The sequence below is a fragment of the Mauremys mutica genome, chromosome 9 (genome assembly GCF_020497125.1).
Source record: "Mauremys mutica isolate MM-2020 ecotype Southern chromosome 9, ASM2049712v1, whole genome shotgun sequence".
Taxonomy (NCBI): domain Eukaryota; kingdom Metazoa; phylum Chordata; order Testudines; family Geoemydidae; genus Mauremys; species Mauremys mutica.
Window position 1 is genome coordinate 55538674 of NC_059080.1, and position 21410 is coordinate 55560083.

Genomic DNA, 21410 nt, shown 5'->3' on the forward strand with positions numbered 1-21410 from the left:
TACCCAGAAGCCTCCTACTGCAAGACAAACCCAAGAAAGAAACCAACAGGACTCCACTGGCCATCACATACAGTCCCCAGCTAAAACCTCTCCAACGCATCATCAGGGATCTACAACCCATCCTGGACAATGATCCCACACTTTCACAGGCCTTGGGTGGCAGGCCAGTCCTCGCCCACAGACAACCTGCCAACCTGAAGCATATGCTCACCAGTAACTGCACACCGCACTATAGTAACTCTAGCTCAGGAACCAATCCATGCAACAAACCTCGATCCCAACTCTGCCCACATATCTACACCAGTGACAACATCACAGGACCTAACCAGATCAGCCACACCATCACCGGCTCATTCACCTGCACGTCCACCAATGTAATATACGCCATCATATGCCAGCAATGCCCCTCTGCTATGTACATCAGCCAAACTGGACAGTCTCTTCAGAAAAGGATAAATGGACACAAATCAGATATTAGGAATGGCAATATACAAAAACCTGTAGGAGAACACTTCAACCTCCCTGGCCACACAACAGCAGATCTTAAAAACTTCAGGACCAGACTTCAAAGAGAAAGTGCTGCGCTTCAGTTCATCTGCAAATTTGACACCATCAGCTCAGGATTAAACAAAGACTGTGAATGGCTTGCCAACTACAAAACCAGTTTCTCCTCTCTTGGTTTTCACACCTCAGCTGCTAGAAGAGGGCCTCATCCTCCCTGATTGAACTAACCTCGTTATCTCTAGCCTGCTTCTTGCTTGCTTATATATACCTGCCCCTGGAAATTTCCACTACATGCATCCGGCGAAGTGGGTATTCACTCACGAAAGCTCATGCTCCAAAACGTCTGTTAGTCTATAAGGTGCCACAGGATTCTTTGCTGCTCAGTAGACCAAAGTGCCTTCCCCTGTGTGCTACCCATTTAGGGCATAAGACAGTCAGTAGGGAGGTTGAGTCAGGGGGCTACAGTTTCAGAGGCAAGAGTTAACTGGCATGGCACAGAATCATTTGGATCAACCTTTTAGCCCAGGGGTGAGCAAACTTTTTGGCCTGAGGGCCACATCTGGGTATGGAAATTGTATGGCGGGCGATGAATGCTCACAAAATTGAGGGTTGGGGTGTGGAGGGGTGTGAGGGCTCCAACTTGGGGTGCAGTCTCTGGGATAAGGCTGGGGATGAGGGGTTGGGGGTGCAGGAGGGTCCTCTGGGCTGGGACCGAGGGGTGGGAGGACGGGAGGGGGATCAGGGCTGGGGCAGGGGGTTGGGGCGCAGGAGGTGGTCAGGGGGACAGGCTCTTGGTGCCGCTTACCTCAAGCAGCTCCCAGAAGCAGCAGCAGCATATTCCCCCATCCAGCTCCTACGCAGAGGTGTGGCCAGGAAGCTCTGTGCGCTGCCCCCTCTGCAGGCGCCGCCACTGCAGCTCCCATTGGCCACAGTTCCTGGTCAATGGGAGCTGCAGTGGCGGCGCCTGCGGAGGGGGCAGTGCACAGAGCTTCCTGGCCACGCCTCTGCATAGGAGCTGAATGGGGGACATGCTGCTGCTTCTGGGATTGGTCCTGCTTTGAGCAGGGGGTTGGACTAGATTTCCTGAGGTCCCTTCCAACCCTGATATTCTATGATTCTAAGCCCCGGATCCCGCTTCCTGGCAGGAGTTCGAGGGACGGATGTGGCCCCCGGGCCGTAGTTTGCCCACCCCTGTTTTTGCCTCTCTGGAAATTATCCAAGAGTACTTAAAAGGAAGAGCTAGGTAGTTGCTGGGGGCATAGATCCAGCCACCATGAGGGAAATCAGCTCCCACAGAAGTGAGATTTCTAAGATGTGTGAGTTTGTTTAAAGTTTGTTTAAGGCTCTTCCACATCTCAATCTTCAAGAAAGAGCGTTTGCTTAAAGCTCACATGGGATTTTCTACTTCTTCTGTGGTCTGTTTCTGCCCTGGGAAGAGGGTTTTAATGGTTTCTCTTTCCTGAAGAACAAAAGGAAACCGAGACCTTCATTTTTAAAGATTGTTTTTTAAACAAGTGATTTCAGACTTTGGCGTGCTTTGATTCTGCAACAAGGGAACCTTGGGTCTGGAGAATATTAGCTCAGTAACCCTCCTCTCCAAGTCCTTAGCTGCCCTGTGGTAAAATGGGGTTAGTAATTGCATTTTGAACTTTGATAACAGGATTTAGCCACATGTTCCATTCATTCTAATTTACATGAAAAGGGATGGGGAAGAGATTGGATTCTGGCATGAATTCAAAATTGGAGGATACAGCATTTTTCAGCTTTCTATAGAACTGAAGTGATTGGTTTTTATTTCTTGAAACTGGACAGTCCCCATGAAGTGCAAAAGGGTAGGAGTAGAATTTAGGACTAGTTATAGAGGTCCTGTGTAAACCTTCAAACTGCCACTGAGTCACAGCAGCTACAGATATGTTTGAAGTAGAGGGAGGTGACCTCTGATTATTAGGGAAAGATTTGCCCAGACCAACTGGATTTCCCTTTCTGGAGAGACTGAAAACACAATGAGAAAGCAGGCTGTTGAAACTCAGACCTGCTTTGGAATTCAAAGGCCTAATATTTCCTATGGCTCTGAAAACCCAATAGACCTGGTCATGAACCTGATACCTTGGAAAGTGGAAAAGTTTCATCTGTTTTGCTAATTGAGCAAAATCAGGACTCACAGTGAAGATCTTACAGCTGTACTTCCTGAGGTAATCTTCATGAGACGTGACTAAGAACTGAGACACCTTGTCAGAGCTACAAAATAATCTCCAAGAATCATCCTGCCTCTTCTGGCCAGTGAACAAAATCTATCACTTATCTTCAGAACCAAATTTGTAAAGAAGGAAACCTTACTCCATCTGGAATCATTGTAATGGCCCAGGAGGGGCTGATTATTACTCACTCTCATAGCTAAGGTAGCAGAGAAATATAATTTCCTCCTAGGCAGAGGTATCTTCCTTAACTATCGAAATGAGTAGATGGAAAACGCTGCTGAATTTTGCCGTTTCAAAATCTGCTGCCACAACCAATAATTCAGAAACTGGGCAATGAAGAAGAATTCAACCCCCCTTTGGAAACCTGATAAGAGCTCGGAATTTTTGTTACTGAAACTATAACTGGGATGGACCAAACCCTTCCAGCAGATTCCCAAAGTACCTTAGTTCAAAGAAGGTCAAATAGTTTGTAGTTGGAATTTACCCTGAACTGAGATTAGAGGGATACTACAAGCCTGAGTCATGCAAGTTACCAACTCCTGGAAAAAAGGAGGAAGAGATGAGATGAGAAGATCAATTTGAACAAATGGGTGAAGAGGATCTACAATGCTGCTCCCCGCACCTCCCTCCAGCTCCCAGCATTTAGGCGAGGGACTAACTCAGGCACCATATGCCTTTCCATTTCCTGAACAACTCTTGCTCTAAGGATTTCATAGGCCTCAAGGACAGATCTGAACAAAGAGATTGCTGAAAGCCCCTCTGGCACACACTGATGCTTTGAGGAGACATCAACACTGGAGCACAATTAAGTGAGACAGTGATACAGAGGACACAAGTACTTCTATGAAAAGACTTCAAATCTGAGACCTGAAGTGTCTGGGAGAGGATCATGTTTTGCTGCTGACAATTCTGATGAGAGCTGGTTCTACTCTTTGTCTGCTAAGGCCTTATCCACAGCAGGAGTTTTCTCCCACTCCCAGCTAGGGGCACGAAGGTCATACGTGTCAAAGAGATACTGTGAATGCTGCTCAACCACACATCTAGACTGTGTATTTCTTAAACCTGAACTGTCTCCCATTATCTGGGATGATGGATACAGAAGTCTCACTAGACAGACAGCTCTTAAACCTACCAAATTCTACTATTATTCAAACAATTAACAGACTGAACAAAGGAACGCCCTGGTTCTTTGACTGCATTGTCAAGCATACAATGAGGAAGTGAGGAATGCTTAAGAGGGCACATTCTTTGTATCCCTCAGCTCTAGAATGTTCAGATCTCTTGTTGATACATGATAGTTCTAGATTTCAGTGCTAGCCATGGTTCTATAACTAACCAGAAAGTTGTGTAATTCCTACAGGGGTGCTCTAAAATGGCAATTTTCTGACAGAAGGCTGGATATGCAAATCATACCTAACACACCATGATAACAGTCTCAAAAATTTCACTTGCCAGCCACCATATAAGAAACAATGATGAACATAAAAATGTCCACACAGATCCTTAAGAAAAATATTTTATGAAACTTATTAGCAGAGTGTTTTTTCAGATTAAAAAATATAAACTGAAGCAAGCACTGAGAGTACCATCTGTTGAATACTATCTCTTAAAACAAAAAATCATGAATGACAGGTTTTCACTTGCATTCAGACAGCAGCCTGATGAAGTCGTTTTGCATGTTCTTTCCAAATGATTGTCCAGTACTGCTGTGCAACTTTTAATTTTTAAGTTTCTGCAATTTGACAAATATAAAATGGATTCTGTATCAAACTTTTTTTTTCTGGATTCAGACTTACTGTTAACTAGCTTAATAAACAGAATTAAAATGTCATCACTATTAAATATTTATAATGAACATATTGCTACATAGGGAAATTTTCAAAGGCATAAATGGGAGTTAAGCACCTAATTTTTAAAGGAAGCTTGACAACTAACTGCACTTTGTGCCTTTGAAACGCTCCCCCATAGAATTAATAGTGCTTTTGTAACACTTTATGACAGACGTACACAAATAAAATAGTGACAAACACATAGTGTGATAAAAACTCTGGTTTAACTGTGGCTTAAATTTCAAACAAATTATGTAACCAGCTTACCTTTAAAACAATGCACTTATCATCTGTCTGGATTGCTCCTGCTCTGCACATGTAAGTAAGGCTGTAACAAGACAGCAGAATATAAACACACTTACTTCCAGCTTTTATAAACATTAAAAAGTTATTGTAAAAAGAATGGCTGTGCCAATGGAATAACTACTTGACTTGGTTATAAAACCTATTTTAACACATGAAGTTTTACTGGGCTCAGACACCATTCCATATAATACCTGAATAATACAATTTATTTTTCTACATGCCGCTTTAAAGACTTAGCAGTCAAACCCTGAAATGACTAGGAATGGTAAGATGAGTTTGGTTTTGCTCTTGCTGACACCACCATAAGTTTGGAATAATTTTATCAAAATCAGAGAGAACAGAATTGAGATCTATGTTTAAAAGAACAAAGTATGAAATGCACTGGAGAACCAGGTTATTGCCCTGATTCAGGAAAGTATCCCTATTAGGCCACAACTTAAGCATGTGCTTAAATCCCATTGAAGTAAATAGGACTTAAATCCATTCCTATTAATGACAGCATGTAAGCATGTGCTACGTGCTTTCCTGACTCAGGTTACATGTACATAAAATGGCAGAGTACATGTTGTTATGGAGCCTTACATTTTGAATTTCCTAACTTTTGCACATTTAAATGTTCAGCCCTAACATTGTAGTGAAGTAGCATTTTGTAGTTAATCTCCTTCTTTAAAATAAAAAATGCTGCAAGCAAATTAACTTGTTTGTGTTCTCACAATCAACTGAGCATCATGGTGCCTAAAGAAAGTGTGCCCTCCTTCCAGATACCAGGGTGCTTACTAAACACCTTATGTTCTTTGAAAAGTACTCCCTGAGACTGTGGCACTGGGGAAGGGGTACAGGAAAGACTGGTAGCATGGTTAAGAAAACACTGGCTAGATGGAGGGTGACAAGAAAAGTATCATGGAATTGTGGGTGGAGGGAAATTGGGTGAGATTGTTACAGGCTTGTTGAAGAAGAATCAGAGGTACTCAAAGGCAGTAGGTAATTTTATAGGGTTTATAGAACTGCAGAAACTGGCATCTGAAAGACACACCAAGATATTTTCCTAGGTGGGATGGAGGTCGTCTCAGACTTCTTGGACAATCCTCTGGTGTCTCAAAAGAAAGGTGCAATGGGAACTATTATGTCTTCTCCTACATTTCTAATGACACTGGAAGGGGCTCTAAGGAAATGTCAGGTTCCTGCTTGGTCCAGCTATCCATTTAAATTTAAAAAATCATGTATAAGTTTAAGAAATTTGCCAAAATTAGAACAAAAATAAATTACTTACATGTCAAAATTAAAGTTAAAAAGGAAGAAAACCCTCAGTCTACTGAAGTCTGTGTTAACTACTCAGGAGTAAGTAGGGATGGCGGTTAAGAAATCATAGCTATCCAAGCACTTACTGTCATGGTATCTGGCACCACTTACATGTACATAATTAAAAACAAGTACTTCTACAAAGGTAACAAATTTGATTCTGCCCTAAGCCACCCATCAACAAATGATAAACCCAGCTAAAAACCTGCAATAAAGAAAAGGCTAAATTAAAGAGCTCACATTACAACTCTCCCTTAAAAGTGAGCAGATGGGATCTTGCAGTCAGCAGAGGTGAGCCCCACAGCAGGGATATTTCACTGAGACTGACATTACCAACCTCACAAAACCAACAGGGGAGTACTGCAAACTTTTGTAATTTCTGCGATTGGTTAGAAGGAGACAGCCTGTCTCTCAAATAGCTGTGTCTCCAGCCCAGCTAGGACTCGTCTACACAAGAAAGTTGCACCGTTTTAACTTAAATCGATTTTAGTTAAATTAATGTAAACACCTGTATGGACATATTTATTTTGGTTTAAGAGAGCCTTATTTCAGTTTAGCTTAAAGCAATTCCTAATCGATTTAGGACTTGTCTTCATGGAGAGTTGCAACAGTTTAACTTAGTGTGATTTTTAAAACAGCTAGTTAAACTAGTGCAAAATACTGTACAGACATACTTATTTCAGTTTAAACTAGCCTTACTATGCTTTAGTGCAAGAAAGGCAGTCAGTCTGAGTAACCAACGTTTCAGAAAGATTTTCCAAGGGTAAACCTATGGAAGTTACATTATCATAGAATCGTAGAACTGGAAGGGACCTCGAGAGGTCATTTAGTCCAGTCCCCTGCATGCATGGGAGGACTAAGTATTATAAAAATTGCAGACTTAACAGGCATGGGGTACAGTCAGTCAGTGCTGCTACCTGGGAAACCAGTAACCATTTTAGATCCAGAAAAACCCTGATGTCATTTGTATTACAGCAGAGCCCAGATGTTCCAGTCAGGCCCCCATTGTGCTGGACTTGTAGAGGTATACTGAAAACCACTATGACAATAGGCAGTTATACATGTTAAGCTGAGAATACAGACAAAGCTCCTGCCATTTTCTTAAGATGCTTCCTTGTGTCTCCATCCCACCCAGCTAGAGCCTAAGGCAACCAGTCCACTTTTGTCCAGGTCCTGATCATGGCCAGGTATTTGGAAAGCAAGAAAAGGGACAATCCAGATTTGATGAAAAAGATGCAGATGTATCATTTTTACATGGAGGAAATTGCAAGCCATAACTGCTCACTATCTCCTCTTATCTCATATAAACAATGAACAGAAAGGGAAGATAGAAAGGACTCCTATGTGATTCTCCATGCAAGATCCTTCTAGAGGTTACATCCACTATTGGAACCAGGGGTGTAATTCCCAGCACATGCAGACACACTCATGCTAGCTCTCTTCAAGCTGGCGTGCTATAAATAGCACCATAACCAGGGTAGCACAGGCAGCGACAAGTGACAGCACAAGCTAGCCACCCCAAGTACAAAACCACATGGGTACATGTTCAGGGAAGCTTCCCCGTGCTGCCACTTGCCACTGCCCATGCTATCCCAGCTACCCTACTATTTTTAGCCTGCTAGTTCCACAGAGAACTAGTGTGGGCACGTCTACACGAACTCGGAATCTCTCCCCCAGCTTCAAGTGGAGGTGTAGCCTAAGAGAAATTGCCCATTGCACTCTCAACCAACCAACCATACTGGGGGCAGCTGATATATCTGATAACATCAGCATGGACACTTGGTCTCTGACCCTTGCCTAAAGGAGGTCAACCAATGAGATTTGCACAGACTTTTTTGTTATGCACAGGCATAAAATGGTCAAATAGGGACCCAGGAAGTGGAGGAATCCAAATGCTATGGGAGATGAATCAGCACTACCGTCTCAATGATTTTCCCCCAAAATGAGAGGTTACAGACAACAATTAGTGACGTTGTTAACATGACGACTTTTAAAGCCAAATGACAGCATATATAAGGATTGACAGCTAACAACCATTAACAGTCATCAGTAATGGACACAGATGCTCCACACGGGCTTTCACCAGTTGTGAGACCATAGGCCCCTCTTCCAGACAGCTAAACACATTTCACTCAGTGCACTGAGAACTTACACTTGCAAAACTATGTGGAACTCCATCCAGGAAGCTGACTCTTGCTCTGACACTCAATCCAAAGAAACAGACAGACTATCTTGGATTGAAAAATCCACCAAAGACTACTAGCTTGAGGATTAAACCCACAAGCTCAAAGGGGTTGGGGGACCCCACCAGCAAGGTCCAAAGATAGCAACTGGGAAAGATGTCTGCAAAACTGAAAACATAAGGACTACAAACTTTTAAAAAGTGCTTAGAACTTGAATATACCGCATAGGCCACAAGTACACTATCATTGCTGGATCCAGCACCTGTGCGAGAGTTTTACCATAAAATTGAGCAAGCTACATGCTGCTGCTAAGAGCCTCCTGGTGTCACATATCAGGGCTTTCTTGGCTGCTTGTGTCCCCCCCGACCTTTCTCAAGAGCTTTTGTAACTAGAACAAATATATATTTTATGCTGAACTGGTTTCCTTGTAGAAAGCTTTTGTCTTTATGGGCCTGTCTACACTACAGATTGTTTACTGAATGTGAAGCCAGGTTTCACTGCACAGTTTGCTCCTGGTTACACACAATATGGTTTAAACATGGCTCCTGTACCATGAAAGACTGCAACTAAACTGTCACTCTTCCTTTGCTGCATACATAGAAATTCCCTGATCGTGTTACCATGCAAACCAGTCCTATTACTTCCCAGGTCTTTACCTGGAGAACATCCCAAGGTGCATTGCACCATCTGCTACAGAAAGCACTAAGTATTCTCAGCACTCTATTCTCTGTACACCAGCAATGCTTACTACACATCTAGGAAGTTGTGGACCCGATCAAAATGACCAATATTTAAGGTTGTTAGCTATACCAAAACAACCCACTATCCCCAGTCTGCTGGATTGCTGACCTCTTTCACCAGCTACCTACTCCAAAATCAAGAATGTTCAAGTGCGCACCTAGTCTTAATGCCAAACGGAAAGACCTTGCTAGTGATCTAGATTAAATAAACCACCCTGGTTAATCTCAGCTCATCTAAATTAAATCAGTAGGTGTATCAGCAGAGAGTTGAGATCCACCAAATCTGAGAATCCTATGCGGTAAGAAAATCAAGGCAAGAGAAGTCCAGTATCATTGAACACAAGATGATAGCTGGGAAGTCCAGCAAAGGATGAACCATCTGCTCAGTCACAATGAGTTAGATGGCATTAGAGGCACCAGAATGACATTTAGCCCATGCTACATAGTCAAGAACTGTGTGTTGAAACAGCCGACGACAACAGGGTGCCAAGGAGAAGAAAGAAGATTGCATGCCGACTGTATCCGCTGGGTGCTATAACAGAACAGTGGTGGTGACAGTTGATCATAGAACCATGAATGGTAAAGGTGTCAAACTAGCCGTGGGCTGAAGTTTTAAATTGCTCAAAGTGGATGAAAGGTGGCAGGACCTCATTGTAACCTAGAGAAGAATGTTATCTAAAGTATTATGTAAACTAATAGTGGCTGCAGTAAAAACTGTCGATTTGAGGTTTTCAAGGCTCCTTGTGAGGTTGAAGATGTTTTAGAAATGGATGAAGATATCTTTAAGATTTTAAGATAAAAAGATTAGACATATGAATAATAAGAGTAGACATTATGAAGAAGAAACACTTATAAGGGGTACAAATTCATGTTTCAGGATGTAAGCCAACCACTAACTGTTTAGAAATCATGAAGTATCTTCCCACATGGGCATATCAGTACTTTGCACCTTCTTTTAAAGCTTGTAGTATTGACCAATGTCAAAGAGCGGATAGTAGATTAGAGTGACCATAGGTTTGATCCAATATGGCAATTCCTATGTTCCTATAAAACATTTTATATCCGGGACTGCTGAAAGTCAAAGATATCGTAGAAATTTGCCAAATTGGCATAGTTGTTTCCATAGAACTAAGAGTCCTTCTGCTTATACAACTGTATATTTTATACTGAACAGGACTGCGTAGTCCCAATATATATAATCAAATACGCAAAGTAGCATCTTCTAAAATTGGTTTTATACTTGTACTAAAAATTATATTTATTCAAGGAAAGTTCTTTTAATCAATCTTTAGAGAATTCATCTCTCATGCTCTTATAATACTGAAAAACATCTAGTCAATACTCAGTTACTCAAGCTTTGGCGAGACAAGGTGGATGTGGTAACATCTTTTATTGGACCAACTTCTGGAGACAGGCCTGAACAATTCAGTGTTTTACTGAAATATAGGAATTTTAGTAGAATTTAATACATATTTATATATATATTAATAGAATATACAAGACAATTGTTTGTAAAAGTTTGAATTTCTTGCTACAAGAGGTATACTGTATTTTTTATGTACACTTGTTTCTTGGAAAATTCAAAAGGTGTCTCTGGTGTTTAAATTTAGGAAAATATAACCTTCCACAGGAAACTGGCGGCACCTGAGAATAACAGCAGAAATTAACATTTACTGCTCTCGAGTTTGCAGGAGAGTGCTGACTGCTTTTAAAAACATTCAGTCAGTGCATGACAATGTTCTTCAAAAGTATTTGATCTGTCTTTATGAGATGACAGTGGTTTTCAGATTCTTGCTTACTCCACCAATGTCCACAAAAGGCTGCAGGGGAGGTTTCCCCTGTAATTATCTCAAAATATAATTTTTCACCAAGAATTACTGATATAGAACAGGTCTGGAGGTTAATTACTTAATTAAAAGAAATCTTTTTTTCAAGAATGTGCCCACATTCCATGGTGTTTTCTACATAACTCAACCAGATGCTGTAAATTTGCTATCTCTAAGGGTACGTCTACACTACAAGACTATTTTGAATCTACTTAACTCGAATTTGTGGAATCGACCTTATGAAGTCGAATTTGTGTATCCACACTAAATACACTAATTCGACTGTCTGAGTCCACAGTAACGGGGCCAGCGTCGACTTTGGAAGCGGTGCACTGTGGGAAGCTATCCCACAGTTCCCGCAGTCCCCGCTGCCCATTGGAATGCTGGGTAGAGCCCCCAATGCCTGCTGGGGGAAAAATGTGTCGAGGGTGGTTTTGGGTAACTGTCGTCATTGAACCGTCAATCACGCCCTCCCTCCCTGAAAGCGCCGGCGGGAAATCTGTTTGCGCCCTTCTCTGGTCGGTTACAGCGCGGATGCCACAGCACTGCGAGCATGGAGCCCGCTGCGATCATCGCTGCACTTATGGCCGTTGTCAACTCCTCGCACCTTATCGTCCACCTCTTCCACAGTCAGCTGCTGAGAAATCGGGCGAGGAGGCTCCGTCAGCGCGGTGAGGACAGGAAGTCACAGAGTGGCGCAGACCTCTCACAAAGCAGGGTACGCCGCGCAGTGGAGATCATGGTGGCAATGGGTCAAGTTCATGGTGTGGAACGGCGATTCTGGGCCCGGGAAACAAGGACGGACTGGTGGGACCGCATAGTGCTGCAGGTCTGGGATGAATCACAGTGGCTGCGAAACTTCAGGATGCATAAGGGCACTTTCCTTGAACTCTGTGACTTGCTGTCCCCTGCCCTGAAGCGCCAGGACACCCGGATGCGAGCAGCCCTGACTGTGCAGAAGCGAGTGGCCATAGCCCTCTGGAAACTTGCAACGCCAGACAGCTACCGGTCAGTAGCGAACCACTTTGGCGTGGGCAAATCTACCATAGGGCTTGCTGTGATTCAAGTAGCGCACGCAATCGTTGAGCAACTGCTCTCAAAGGTAGTGACTCTAGGAAACGTCCAGGTCGTCAGAGATGGCTTCGCCACGATGGGATTCCCAAACTGCGGTGGGGCTATAGATGGGACTCACATCCCTATCCTGGGACCAGCCCACCAGGCCAGCGAGTACATTAACCGAAAGGGCTACTTTTCTATGGTGCTGCAAGCACTGGTGGACCATAGGGGACGTTTTACCAACATCTACGTCGGGTGGCCGGGCAAGGTTCATGATGCGCGTGTGTTCAGGAACTCTGGTCTGTTTAAACGCCTCCAGGCAGGTAGTTTCTTCCCGGACCACAAAATAACGGTTGGAGATGTGCAGATGCCTACAGTGATCCTCGGGGACCCAGCCTACCCGCTAATGCCCTGGCTCATGAAGCCCTATTCAGGCGCCTTGGACAGTGAGAAGGAACTCTTCAACTACCGGCTGAGCAAGTGCAGAATGGTGGTGGAGTGTGCTTTCGGACGTCTCAAGGGGAGATGGCGGAGCTTACTGACTCGCTCGGACCTCAGCGAAAAAAATATCCCCTTTGTTATTGCTGCTTGCTGTGTGCTCCACAATCTCTGTGAGAGCAAGGGGGAGACCTTTATGGCGGGATGGGAGGTTGAGGCAAATCGCCTGGCTGCTGATTACGCTCAGCCAGACAGCCGTGCCGATATAAGATCCCAGCGGGAAGCGCTGTGCATCCGGGAGGCTTTGAAAGCTAGGTTCCTCGGAGAGCAGGGTAACCTATGACTGTCCACTTGATTTACAGAGAAGCTGAACCTGAGCCTGTTTCAGTGACTGTTGACTTCGATCTGCGGTTACATACCCCGTTCTCCAGGTTTACCCCCTTCCAACACATGTTTTAAAATAAATTTAATGGAACACTGATTATTAACAAAGTTTTCTTTAATTATGAATTCCTGTTCAAGGGTTGAAACATGGACGCAGACTGTGGTGGGTACGGTGTGCACTGATGTACAGACCACTTCTACACTAGAGGAATGACAGGCTCCTGCTCCTACAGCGGTCTCTGGGGGGAGGACGGTTGCAGGTGGGTGTGCAGGAAGGGGTGGGTTTGCAGGAAGGGGTGAGGGGTGCCGTCTTTGGGACGGAGTTTGGATGCAGGCTCTGGGCTGGGGGTTGGGGCGTAGGAAGGGGTGAGGGGTGTGTGGGAAGGGTGAGTATGTGTCCGTGGATGAGGGCTCTTGCTGGGGCTCAGGGCATCGGAGAGGCTCGTGGCTAGGGTGGAAGAGCATGGTAAGGGCAGCCTGCCTTGCCATTTGTGGATGGCAGGCGCTAGGACCCTGGGGCAGCATACACCTCACAGACTGACCCAGGGCAGCATACACCTCCCAGACTGACCCTGGTGCCTAGTGACTGCAGTCTGTGTGTGTCCTGCTGTTGATCCTGCCCCCAAGTCTGTACCCTGGTAATGGAGGCTGTCCTATGCAATTAAAAAACCCCTCCCCCCCCTTCACACAAAGTCTTCTGACAAGAAAAACATGACGGAAACAGTGAATAACAAACTACTTTTAATACTCAACTACACAGTGGGGGGATGAAACTTGGATTTGGGACTGGGTGATCCAGGAAGGGAAGCACTTCTCAAAATGTATGGCATGAGAGCTGTTTGGTACATGAGCGCTCTGCTGGGGTGGAGTGACAGTTTTCACGGCCCCTAGCGCCCCTCCTTCTTGTGATTTTGGGTGAGGGGGGGACAGGACTTTGTGGCGGGGGAGGGCGGTTGCAGATACAGTTCAGGGGGGCTCTCTGCTCCTGCCTGCGGTCCTGCAGAACATCTACAAGGCGCCGGAGCGTGTCCGTTTGCTCCCTCATTAGCCCAAGCAGCGTTTGAGTCGCCTGCTGGTCTTCCTGCCGCCACCTGTCCTCCCGTTCGCTGTGTGAGCGCTGGTGCTGACATAGGGTCTCCCTCCACTGTCTCTGCTCGGCCGCCTCGGCTCTGGAGCAGGCCATCAGTTCCGAGAACATGTCGTCCCTAGTCTTTTTCTTTCGCCGCCTAATCTGCGCCAGCCTCTGTGAGGGGGATGCCGGGGCAGTTCGTGAAAGAGCCGCAGCTGTGTGATGGGAAAAAGGAAGTGATTTCCTTGAAAAGATACATGTTTGCGAACACTGAACACAGTCTACTCAGTTTCTGTGAACAAGACCATACAGGGCACCTAGTCTCACGAGCTCTCAGGACAAGTTCGAGATTTCGGAATACGCTTTCATTGGCTGCGGTCTTGCACAGGAGATCGGACAAGCGGGGCGGTACAGCTGAATCCGTGTAGCAGCCAGGCCTGGTAAGCCCTACACTATAGGCTGCTTAACAATTAATGGATTGCTGTGCCCTCCCGCTGAAGGCAATCTGGAAAGCATAAAGTCTGACCCTGTTCCAGCCCCTCGCGGCTGTGCCCGGGAAAGATCACTGTATGCTTTTCCTCTGCGGCCTCCAACACGTGGCTGTTAAACGAAGGTCATTGCTATGCAAAGTAAAAGTCAAGCATTCACAATAGTAACAGTACACTAATTGCCCTAATTAGATGCAGCAGTCGCCGAACGAGATTACCCTGAGGCGGGTCACTCAGAGAGAGAGAGAGAGGATGCTGCGAGAATCCCTGCACAGACCAGGACCGTATGCTGCCATGCTGGTGGAGGCAATGATTCCGCTGTACGTTAGGATGGCCTGGCGCGGAAGAGTGTGCTTCCACGGAGCACCAAATAAGGCACCTCTCCCCAGGAACCTCCTGCGGAGGCTTTTCGAGCACCTCTACGAGAGCTTCGTGGAAGTGTCCCAAGAGGATTTCTGTTCCATCCCTATATGTGTGGACCTTCTTTTTATATAGTTTTATATGGAAAACTTTTTATATAGTTTTTATATAGTTTTTATTCCTGTTTTTTAAAAAATAAATGTTTCCATGTTTATAGCACTTACCGACTGATCCTTCCCCTGATTCTGAGTCCGGGTTAACGGCCGGGGAGGGTTGGTAGGGGATCTCTGTGAGGGTGATGAAGAGATCCTGGCTGTCGGGGAAGGCGGTATTGTAAGCGCTGTCGCCTGCGTCGTCCTCCACAAACCCTTCCTCATCTTCCCCATCGGCGAACATCGCCGAGGAACTGCCCCTCGACACTATGCCATCCTCAGAGTCCACGGTCACTGGTGGGGCAGTGGTGGCAGACCCACCTAGAATGGCATGCAGTGCCTCGTAGAAGCGGCATGTCTGGGGCTGGGCTCCGGAGCATCCGTTTGCCGCTCTGACTTTTTGGTAGCCTTGTCTCAGGTCCTTGATTTTCACGCGGCACTGCGTTGTATCCCGGCTGTATCCTCTGAGTGCCATGGCTTTGGAGACCTTCTCGTAGGTCTTTGCATTCCGTTTGTTGGAGCGCAGCTCCGAAAGCACAGACTCATCGCCCCACACAGCGATCAGATCCAGGACTTCCTGGTCTGTCCATGCTGGGGACCTCTTTCTATTCTGGGATTGCATGGACTCCTCTGCTGGAGAGCTCTGCATCGTTGCAGGTGCTGCTGAGCTCGCCCCGATGTCCAACCAGGACATCAGATTCAAAGTGCCCAGACAGGAAAAGGAATTCAAATTTTCCCGGGTCGTTTCCTGTGTGGCTGGTCAGAGAATCCAAGCTTGGACTGCTGTCCAGAGCGTCAACAGAGTGGTGCACTGTGGGATAGCTCCCGGAGCTACTAAGTTCGATTTGCATCCACACCTAGCCTAATTCGAGATAGCCATGTCGAATTTAGCGCTACTCCCCTCGTCGGGGTGGAGTACCGAATTCGAACTAAAGAGCCCTCTAGGTTGAATTAAACGGCTTCCTGGTGTGGACGGTTGAGCGGTTAATTCGAATTAACGCTGCTAAATTCGATTTAAAGTCCTAGTGTAGACCAGGCCTAAGGGTGAATGATCCTGGAGTGTAGTACAAGCTGCAGAGTTCTGACAATCACACACAGTCCTCCGATAAGAAGAGGATGGAGTAGGAAACAGAGTTAGTCTATAAGGTGCCACAGGATTCTTTGCTGCTTCTAGGAAACAAGGGAAACATAAAACCACCAGGAGAGGGCAGGTCATGGTGGAACCACTCCTGGGATGCAGAACCTTGCTGATTAACATAGGGGAGGACAGAGACAGCAAGCAGAGGATAGAGCAGCCTGTTCATTTAACACAAGCATTACTCCCTACAGATATCACAGCCTAAAGATGTGCTCAGATCTCTCCCTGTGCTCAGATCTCTCCCCTCCCCAGAGGCACTTGTATGCTATGCTTGACAGAGCTTCTCCTCTTTCCAGAGATGCCTGCTTTCTTAATTGATTTGAAGTATATCCATTTCCCTCTCTCAAATGCCTTTAATGAAGGCAAAATATTGAAATAAGTGGGCAAAACTGTTACAATTCTGAACAAATATTTGTAATTCCTGATAGCTGTTCACCCTCACTACTGGAGAGTAGATTGGGTACCTCCAGAATAAATACAGTATCAGAAAAAGTAATACGACAACGTAACAGGAGGAAACAAATTACTTAAGATGGTTACAGGCAAGGTCCCATATATTACACCATACCACAACAACAAAATTCAGTTCTTGCCACGGAATTATATTCCAAAAACTCAGCTTTTAAAAAAATAAATATGTTTATAGTCCTTGTGGATATGGAGATTAACTTGAAAACACACACACACAGAGCCTCAAACAGTAATTTTGAGAAGTATAGTGGCATCTCAATAAAGACCCCATTGAGTCCACAATTCCACAACTCTGGAATCTGGCATTTTTCCAAGATACCACAGAATTCAGCATTCTTGTCATAGAATTTGCTGTGTTCAGGTGCCTGGAGTTTTGCTTTCTCCTCCCCTGCCCTGCCAGGACCAGCCTGCCACTCCCTTTGCTTTTCAGCTTTTCTCACAAGGGGGAGTTAACTGGATTCCAGTCCATGATCCCTGGACTGTTCCATTGAACTAGGCAGCTGGGGCTCAGGAAGCCAATCCTGGAGTCTAGCTTCCAGCATGCAGGATGACAAGCTGAGATACCTGCAGATCAGTGCAGAAGCCAAGGCTAGGGGAGCCAAGGAAATTAATTGCTGAAGCTGGCTACCCGCTGGGACACACATGATATGTTCTAATAATTGTGGCCTAACAGGTCTATCCTAATTGTGGGCTGAATTATTGGTAAGTCGGTAAAAATTTGTAAAATTTTACAACCACCTACAACAATATATGTAGATGCACAAAGGGAAGGCAAAAAGCCTGGACTAGTCCATACAAAAAGGTCTACTAAAGCAACTCAAGGAATGCATTGAGATCGTGCCTAGTAAACAAAAAGCAAATGGAAAAGACGGTTACTCACCTGAAGTAACTGTTGTTCTTCGAGATGTGTTGCTCCTATCCATTCCAGTTAGGTGTGCACGCCGCGTGTGCACGGCTCTTCGGAAGACTTTTACCCTAGCAACACTCGGTGGGTCGGCTGGGCGCCCCCTGGAGTGGCGCCGCTATAGCGCAGGATATATACCCCTGCCGACCCATCCGCTCCTCAGTTCCTTCTTGCCGGCTACTCCGACAGTGGGGAAGGAGGGCGGGTCTGGAATGGATAGGAGCAACACATCTCGAAGAACAACAGTTACTACAGGTGAGTAACTGTCTTTTCTTCTTCGAGTGATTGCTCCTATGCATTCCAGTCAGGTGATTCCCAAGCCTTATGTAGGCGGTGGGGTCGGAGTTAGATGCTGCAGAATGCAAACTTCTGTGCCAAAGGCTACATCATCTCTGGACACTTGGGCCAATGAGGCAAAGGTGTGTACTAGCTGCACGACACATCCCCTGAAAGGGTATGTGGGCCAAGAAGGCAGCAGGGAAGCCTGAGCCCTGGTGGAATGTGCAGTAAGGTGGCTCCATGGAACATGGGCTAAACACAGGAGGCGCAGATGCACCAGTCATCGAAGATAAAATCCTCTAGGAGGAGACAGGTATGTCCCTCGTCCGGTATGCCAGTACGATGAAGATTCGGGGGCGTTACGCAAGGGCGTTGTCCGCTCGATATAGATTGCGGACGCCCTACGGACGTCTAGGGAGGGCAATTGTTGCTCTCCTTGCAATGAGTGTGGCTTCGGAAAGAAGACCGGAAGGAAGCTATCCTGGATGATATGAGAGGCTGACACCACCTTTAGGGAGGAAGGCCGGACACGGTCACAACTGCACTTGTCCTTGAGAGAGACAGTATACCGTGGGTCCATCGCGAGCGCCTGAAGCTCGGAGACTCGCCTGGCCGATGGAAAGGCTACAAAGAAGACTGTCTTCCAGGACAGGTATGCCAGCGAGCATGTCGTCAGTGTCCCGAATGGGCAATCATAAAACTGGCGAGAACCAGGTTGAAGACCCAGGTTGTGGCAGGGGCCAACCGGGGGGGGGAGGGGGTATAACGCTCCAAGTCCTTGAGGAATCTAGAAACCACAAGGCGTAAAAATACAGAGCAGCCACTCCTCGCTGGGTGGAAGGGAGAGATGGCTGCCAAGAGTGCCCTTAATGAGGGCCGCGCCATATGCTGCTGTTTGAGACCAGAGGTAGTCCAAGACGGACTGGATCGGGACCTCGGCGGGAGAAACATTGTGCGTTTCGTAGCAGCAGGAGAAACGCTTCCACTCTGCCAGATACGTTAACCGAGTGGAGGATCTCCTATCACCCAGGAGAATCCTGTAGAGCCGGGGCAGAACAATGTAATTCGGATCGGTTTAGCCACACAGCAGCCCTGCTGAGAGGTGCAGGGATTACCAGTCTGGGTGGTGAAGCTTGCTGCGATCCCGCGAAATGGGGTCTGGGCCAAGAGGTAGGGAAATAGGGTTGGCTACCGACAGGGGTAGCGACCTGGTGTACCAGTGCTGCCTGGGATACGCTGGAGCGATCATGATCAGGTGCGCTCTGCCCCTGCGGAGTTTTAGCAGGGCCCTGCAAGCCAGCGGGAACAGTGGAAATTGGACAGCCGATGGCTCATCCACGGCATCAGAAACCTCTCCAAGACTGAGCCCGGGGAGAGGTCTTGGAATGAGGAGGACTTCTCTCTGTTTTCGCTCTCGCGGGAGCGAAGAGGGCTATGCGGGGAAAGACCCACTTCTGAAAAACGGAATGGATACCGTCCGGAGGGAACGACCACTTGTGAGACCGGAAGGATCTGCTGAGGCGATCCGCCAGCTGAAAAGCCTGGCATACAAGGCAGACTGCTCCCAGCTCTCGGACACTGATGCGTAAGGCCAGCTCTTGGGCCGACCAAAGGCCGTGAGTGCGAAGCTGACCCAGGTGAGCATGCAGCCGAGAGATGGGGTGTCCGTCATGAGGGACCCCGAGGGGTGAATGGAACAGCATCCCTGGATACACCAGGGAGGGCACTGACTCTCGGTCGAGGGAGCCTAGGATGCTCAGGGGGAACGAGACGACCAGGGTGGTATCTCTGCCCGGGTGGTACGCCAAGGTGAGCCACGATTGGAGTGGACAGAGGCGAAGCCTGGCATGTTTGGAAACAAACGCGCAGACAGCCATGTGACTCAGGAAACCTAGGCCTGGGCGAGTCAAAGTTGTCGGGAAGGTCCGTAGACCTTGTACAATTGTTACCACCACATGAAACCAAGGCTGAGGTAAGCAGGCTCTGGTGAGATTGGAGTCCAGGGTGGCTCCAATGAATTCTATTCCCTGTGCGGGAACCAGAGTGGATTTTACCAATGATGATCAGGCCTAGACACCGGAATAGGTCCGTGTCGATGCCCACAGGACTGGTACTTGGGCTCGGAGGTCCCTCGAACGAGCCAATGTGGAAGAGAAATGGGGACATGAAAATACGCGCCCGTCATATCGAGGGCGGCATACAGTCTCCGGGATCCAAGGGTGGGATGACGGTCCCTCTGGGAACCATGCAGAACCTATCCGCGGCGTGAACTTGTTGAGGACCCGCAGGTCTAGGATATGTCTGAGACCTCCCTTCGCCTAGGGGATTAGGTTTCGTCCCTAGGCACCTCCTGTATAGCTCCGATGAAGAAGAGCGTCCGCACCTGTTGCAAGAGGAATCGCTCATGAGAGGGGTCCCTAAGAGGGACGAGGATGGTTAGAAGGGCCTTAACCTTGAGAGCCTGATTGACGCCCACGACCGCATAAGTGACGCCTGCTGGCAAAGTCTTGTCTTTGTCTAGGCGCAGGGTAAGAGCGGTGAGGCTGGGGACGGAAAGGTCGGCGCTAAGCACCAGCGTGTGCATGCTAATAGAGAGCGGAAAGTGACCCTGCTGCCCTTCAGGCTTTGCAGCCTAGGGCCAGCTTTCTCAGAGAACAGGCCTTTGCCAGTGCAGGGCAAGTCCTGTATAGTGGACAGCGGCTGCGAGGGAAGGCTCGATAACCGGAGCCAGGAAATGCGCCTCGTGGCCATACCCAAGGCCAGGGTCGTGGCAGCGAAGTCAGCAGCATCCAACTAGGCCTGGAGGGAAGCTCTATCCAGCTTCTTCCTTCGATCCAGGAGGGCATCGAACTCTTGACGTGAGTTCTGAAGAACCGACTCTGTAAAGTTGCCCACCGCCACCCATAGTAGCTGCTAATCAGGACTTGCTAGTTTGCTACACAAAGTGGCAGGGCCCCCGCCGAGTACATCGCACGGCCCCGTAAGACCAGTCGCCTAGCCCCCTAGGATTTAGGAGCTGGTGCCTGCTGGCCATGGCGTTCCATCCCATTGAGGGACTGGACGACAAGGGAGCGGGGGGGTTAGATGTACCTAGGTACTCGTAGCCCCTGGATGATGCTATGCACTTGCATTCCGATCAGAAGAGGGCCCGAGGAGTATGTTCCTGCCCCCGCCTCAGCTGGGGAGGAGGAAGAAGAAAGGCCAAGGACAAGTGGGTCCTGTGTGGGCTTGCACTCCTGGACAACCTCCGGATCCGGTAGGATCTGGGAGCCCGGTGGCTGAACCGGGGCTTGCTCCGTACTGGTCGCAGGGGGACGGCTAATTGCCGCCTCTGGCACCCAGAGCTCCGACGGAACAGAGTGAGATGGGAGCACCGGTATGCCTCTGGCGTGGCAGTACGCCCATGGTGACTAGAAGGACCTCTGATAGGTCTCCTGGAAGACTCTGGAGGGCACATCGGAAAAGAGAGTACTGCGCATATGAAGTGTCCGCACGTGGCAACACCGATGCGTGACTGGGTGGCCCTGAAGGAGCTGAAGAGCCTTTGGTAGAGTCTCCTTCTCTAACTGACGTCGCTCGACTCGGCACCGGGGATCGGTACCGGGAGACATACCGGTACCGAGAACGAGACCTGCCACCGGAGCTGTGCTGGGCGGTCGACCTAGAGCGCGAGGCTCGACGTTCAGGAGTGGGTACGGGAGTCTCGGTGCCTGGGGCGGTGCCGGGAGCGGGATCGGTGCCGAATGTACCGGGCCAGCGAACGTGACGCTGGCCAGTGCCGCGAGT

The 21410-nt window shown here is 47.6% G+C and overlaps 1 protein-coding gene across 6 annotated transcripts in view; it reads right to left on the reverse strand.

The window, feature by feature from the left end:
• The window catches only part of ARMC8 (armadillo repeat containing 8), a 227790-nt gene that overhangs the window by 67497 nt on the left and 138883 nt on the right, over positions 1-21410 (reverse strand). For all 6 annotated transcript variants that reach the window (XM_045029371.1, XM_045029370.1, XM_045029367.1 and 3 more), the window contains one exon: positions 4799-4859. In XM_045029371.1, coding sequence (XP_044885306.1) covers positions 4799-4859 — 61 coding nt within the window. The remainder of the gene's footprint in view (positions 1-4798; positions 4860-21410) is intronic.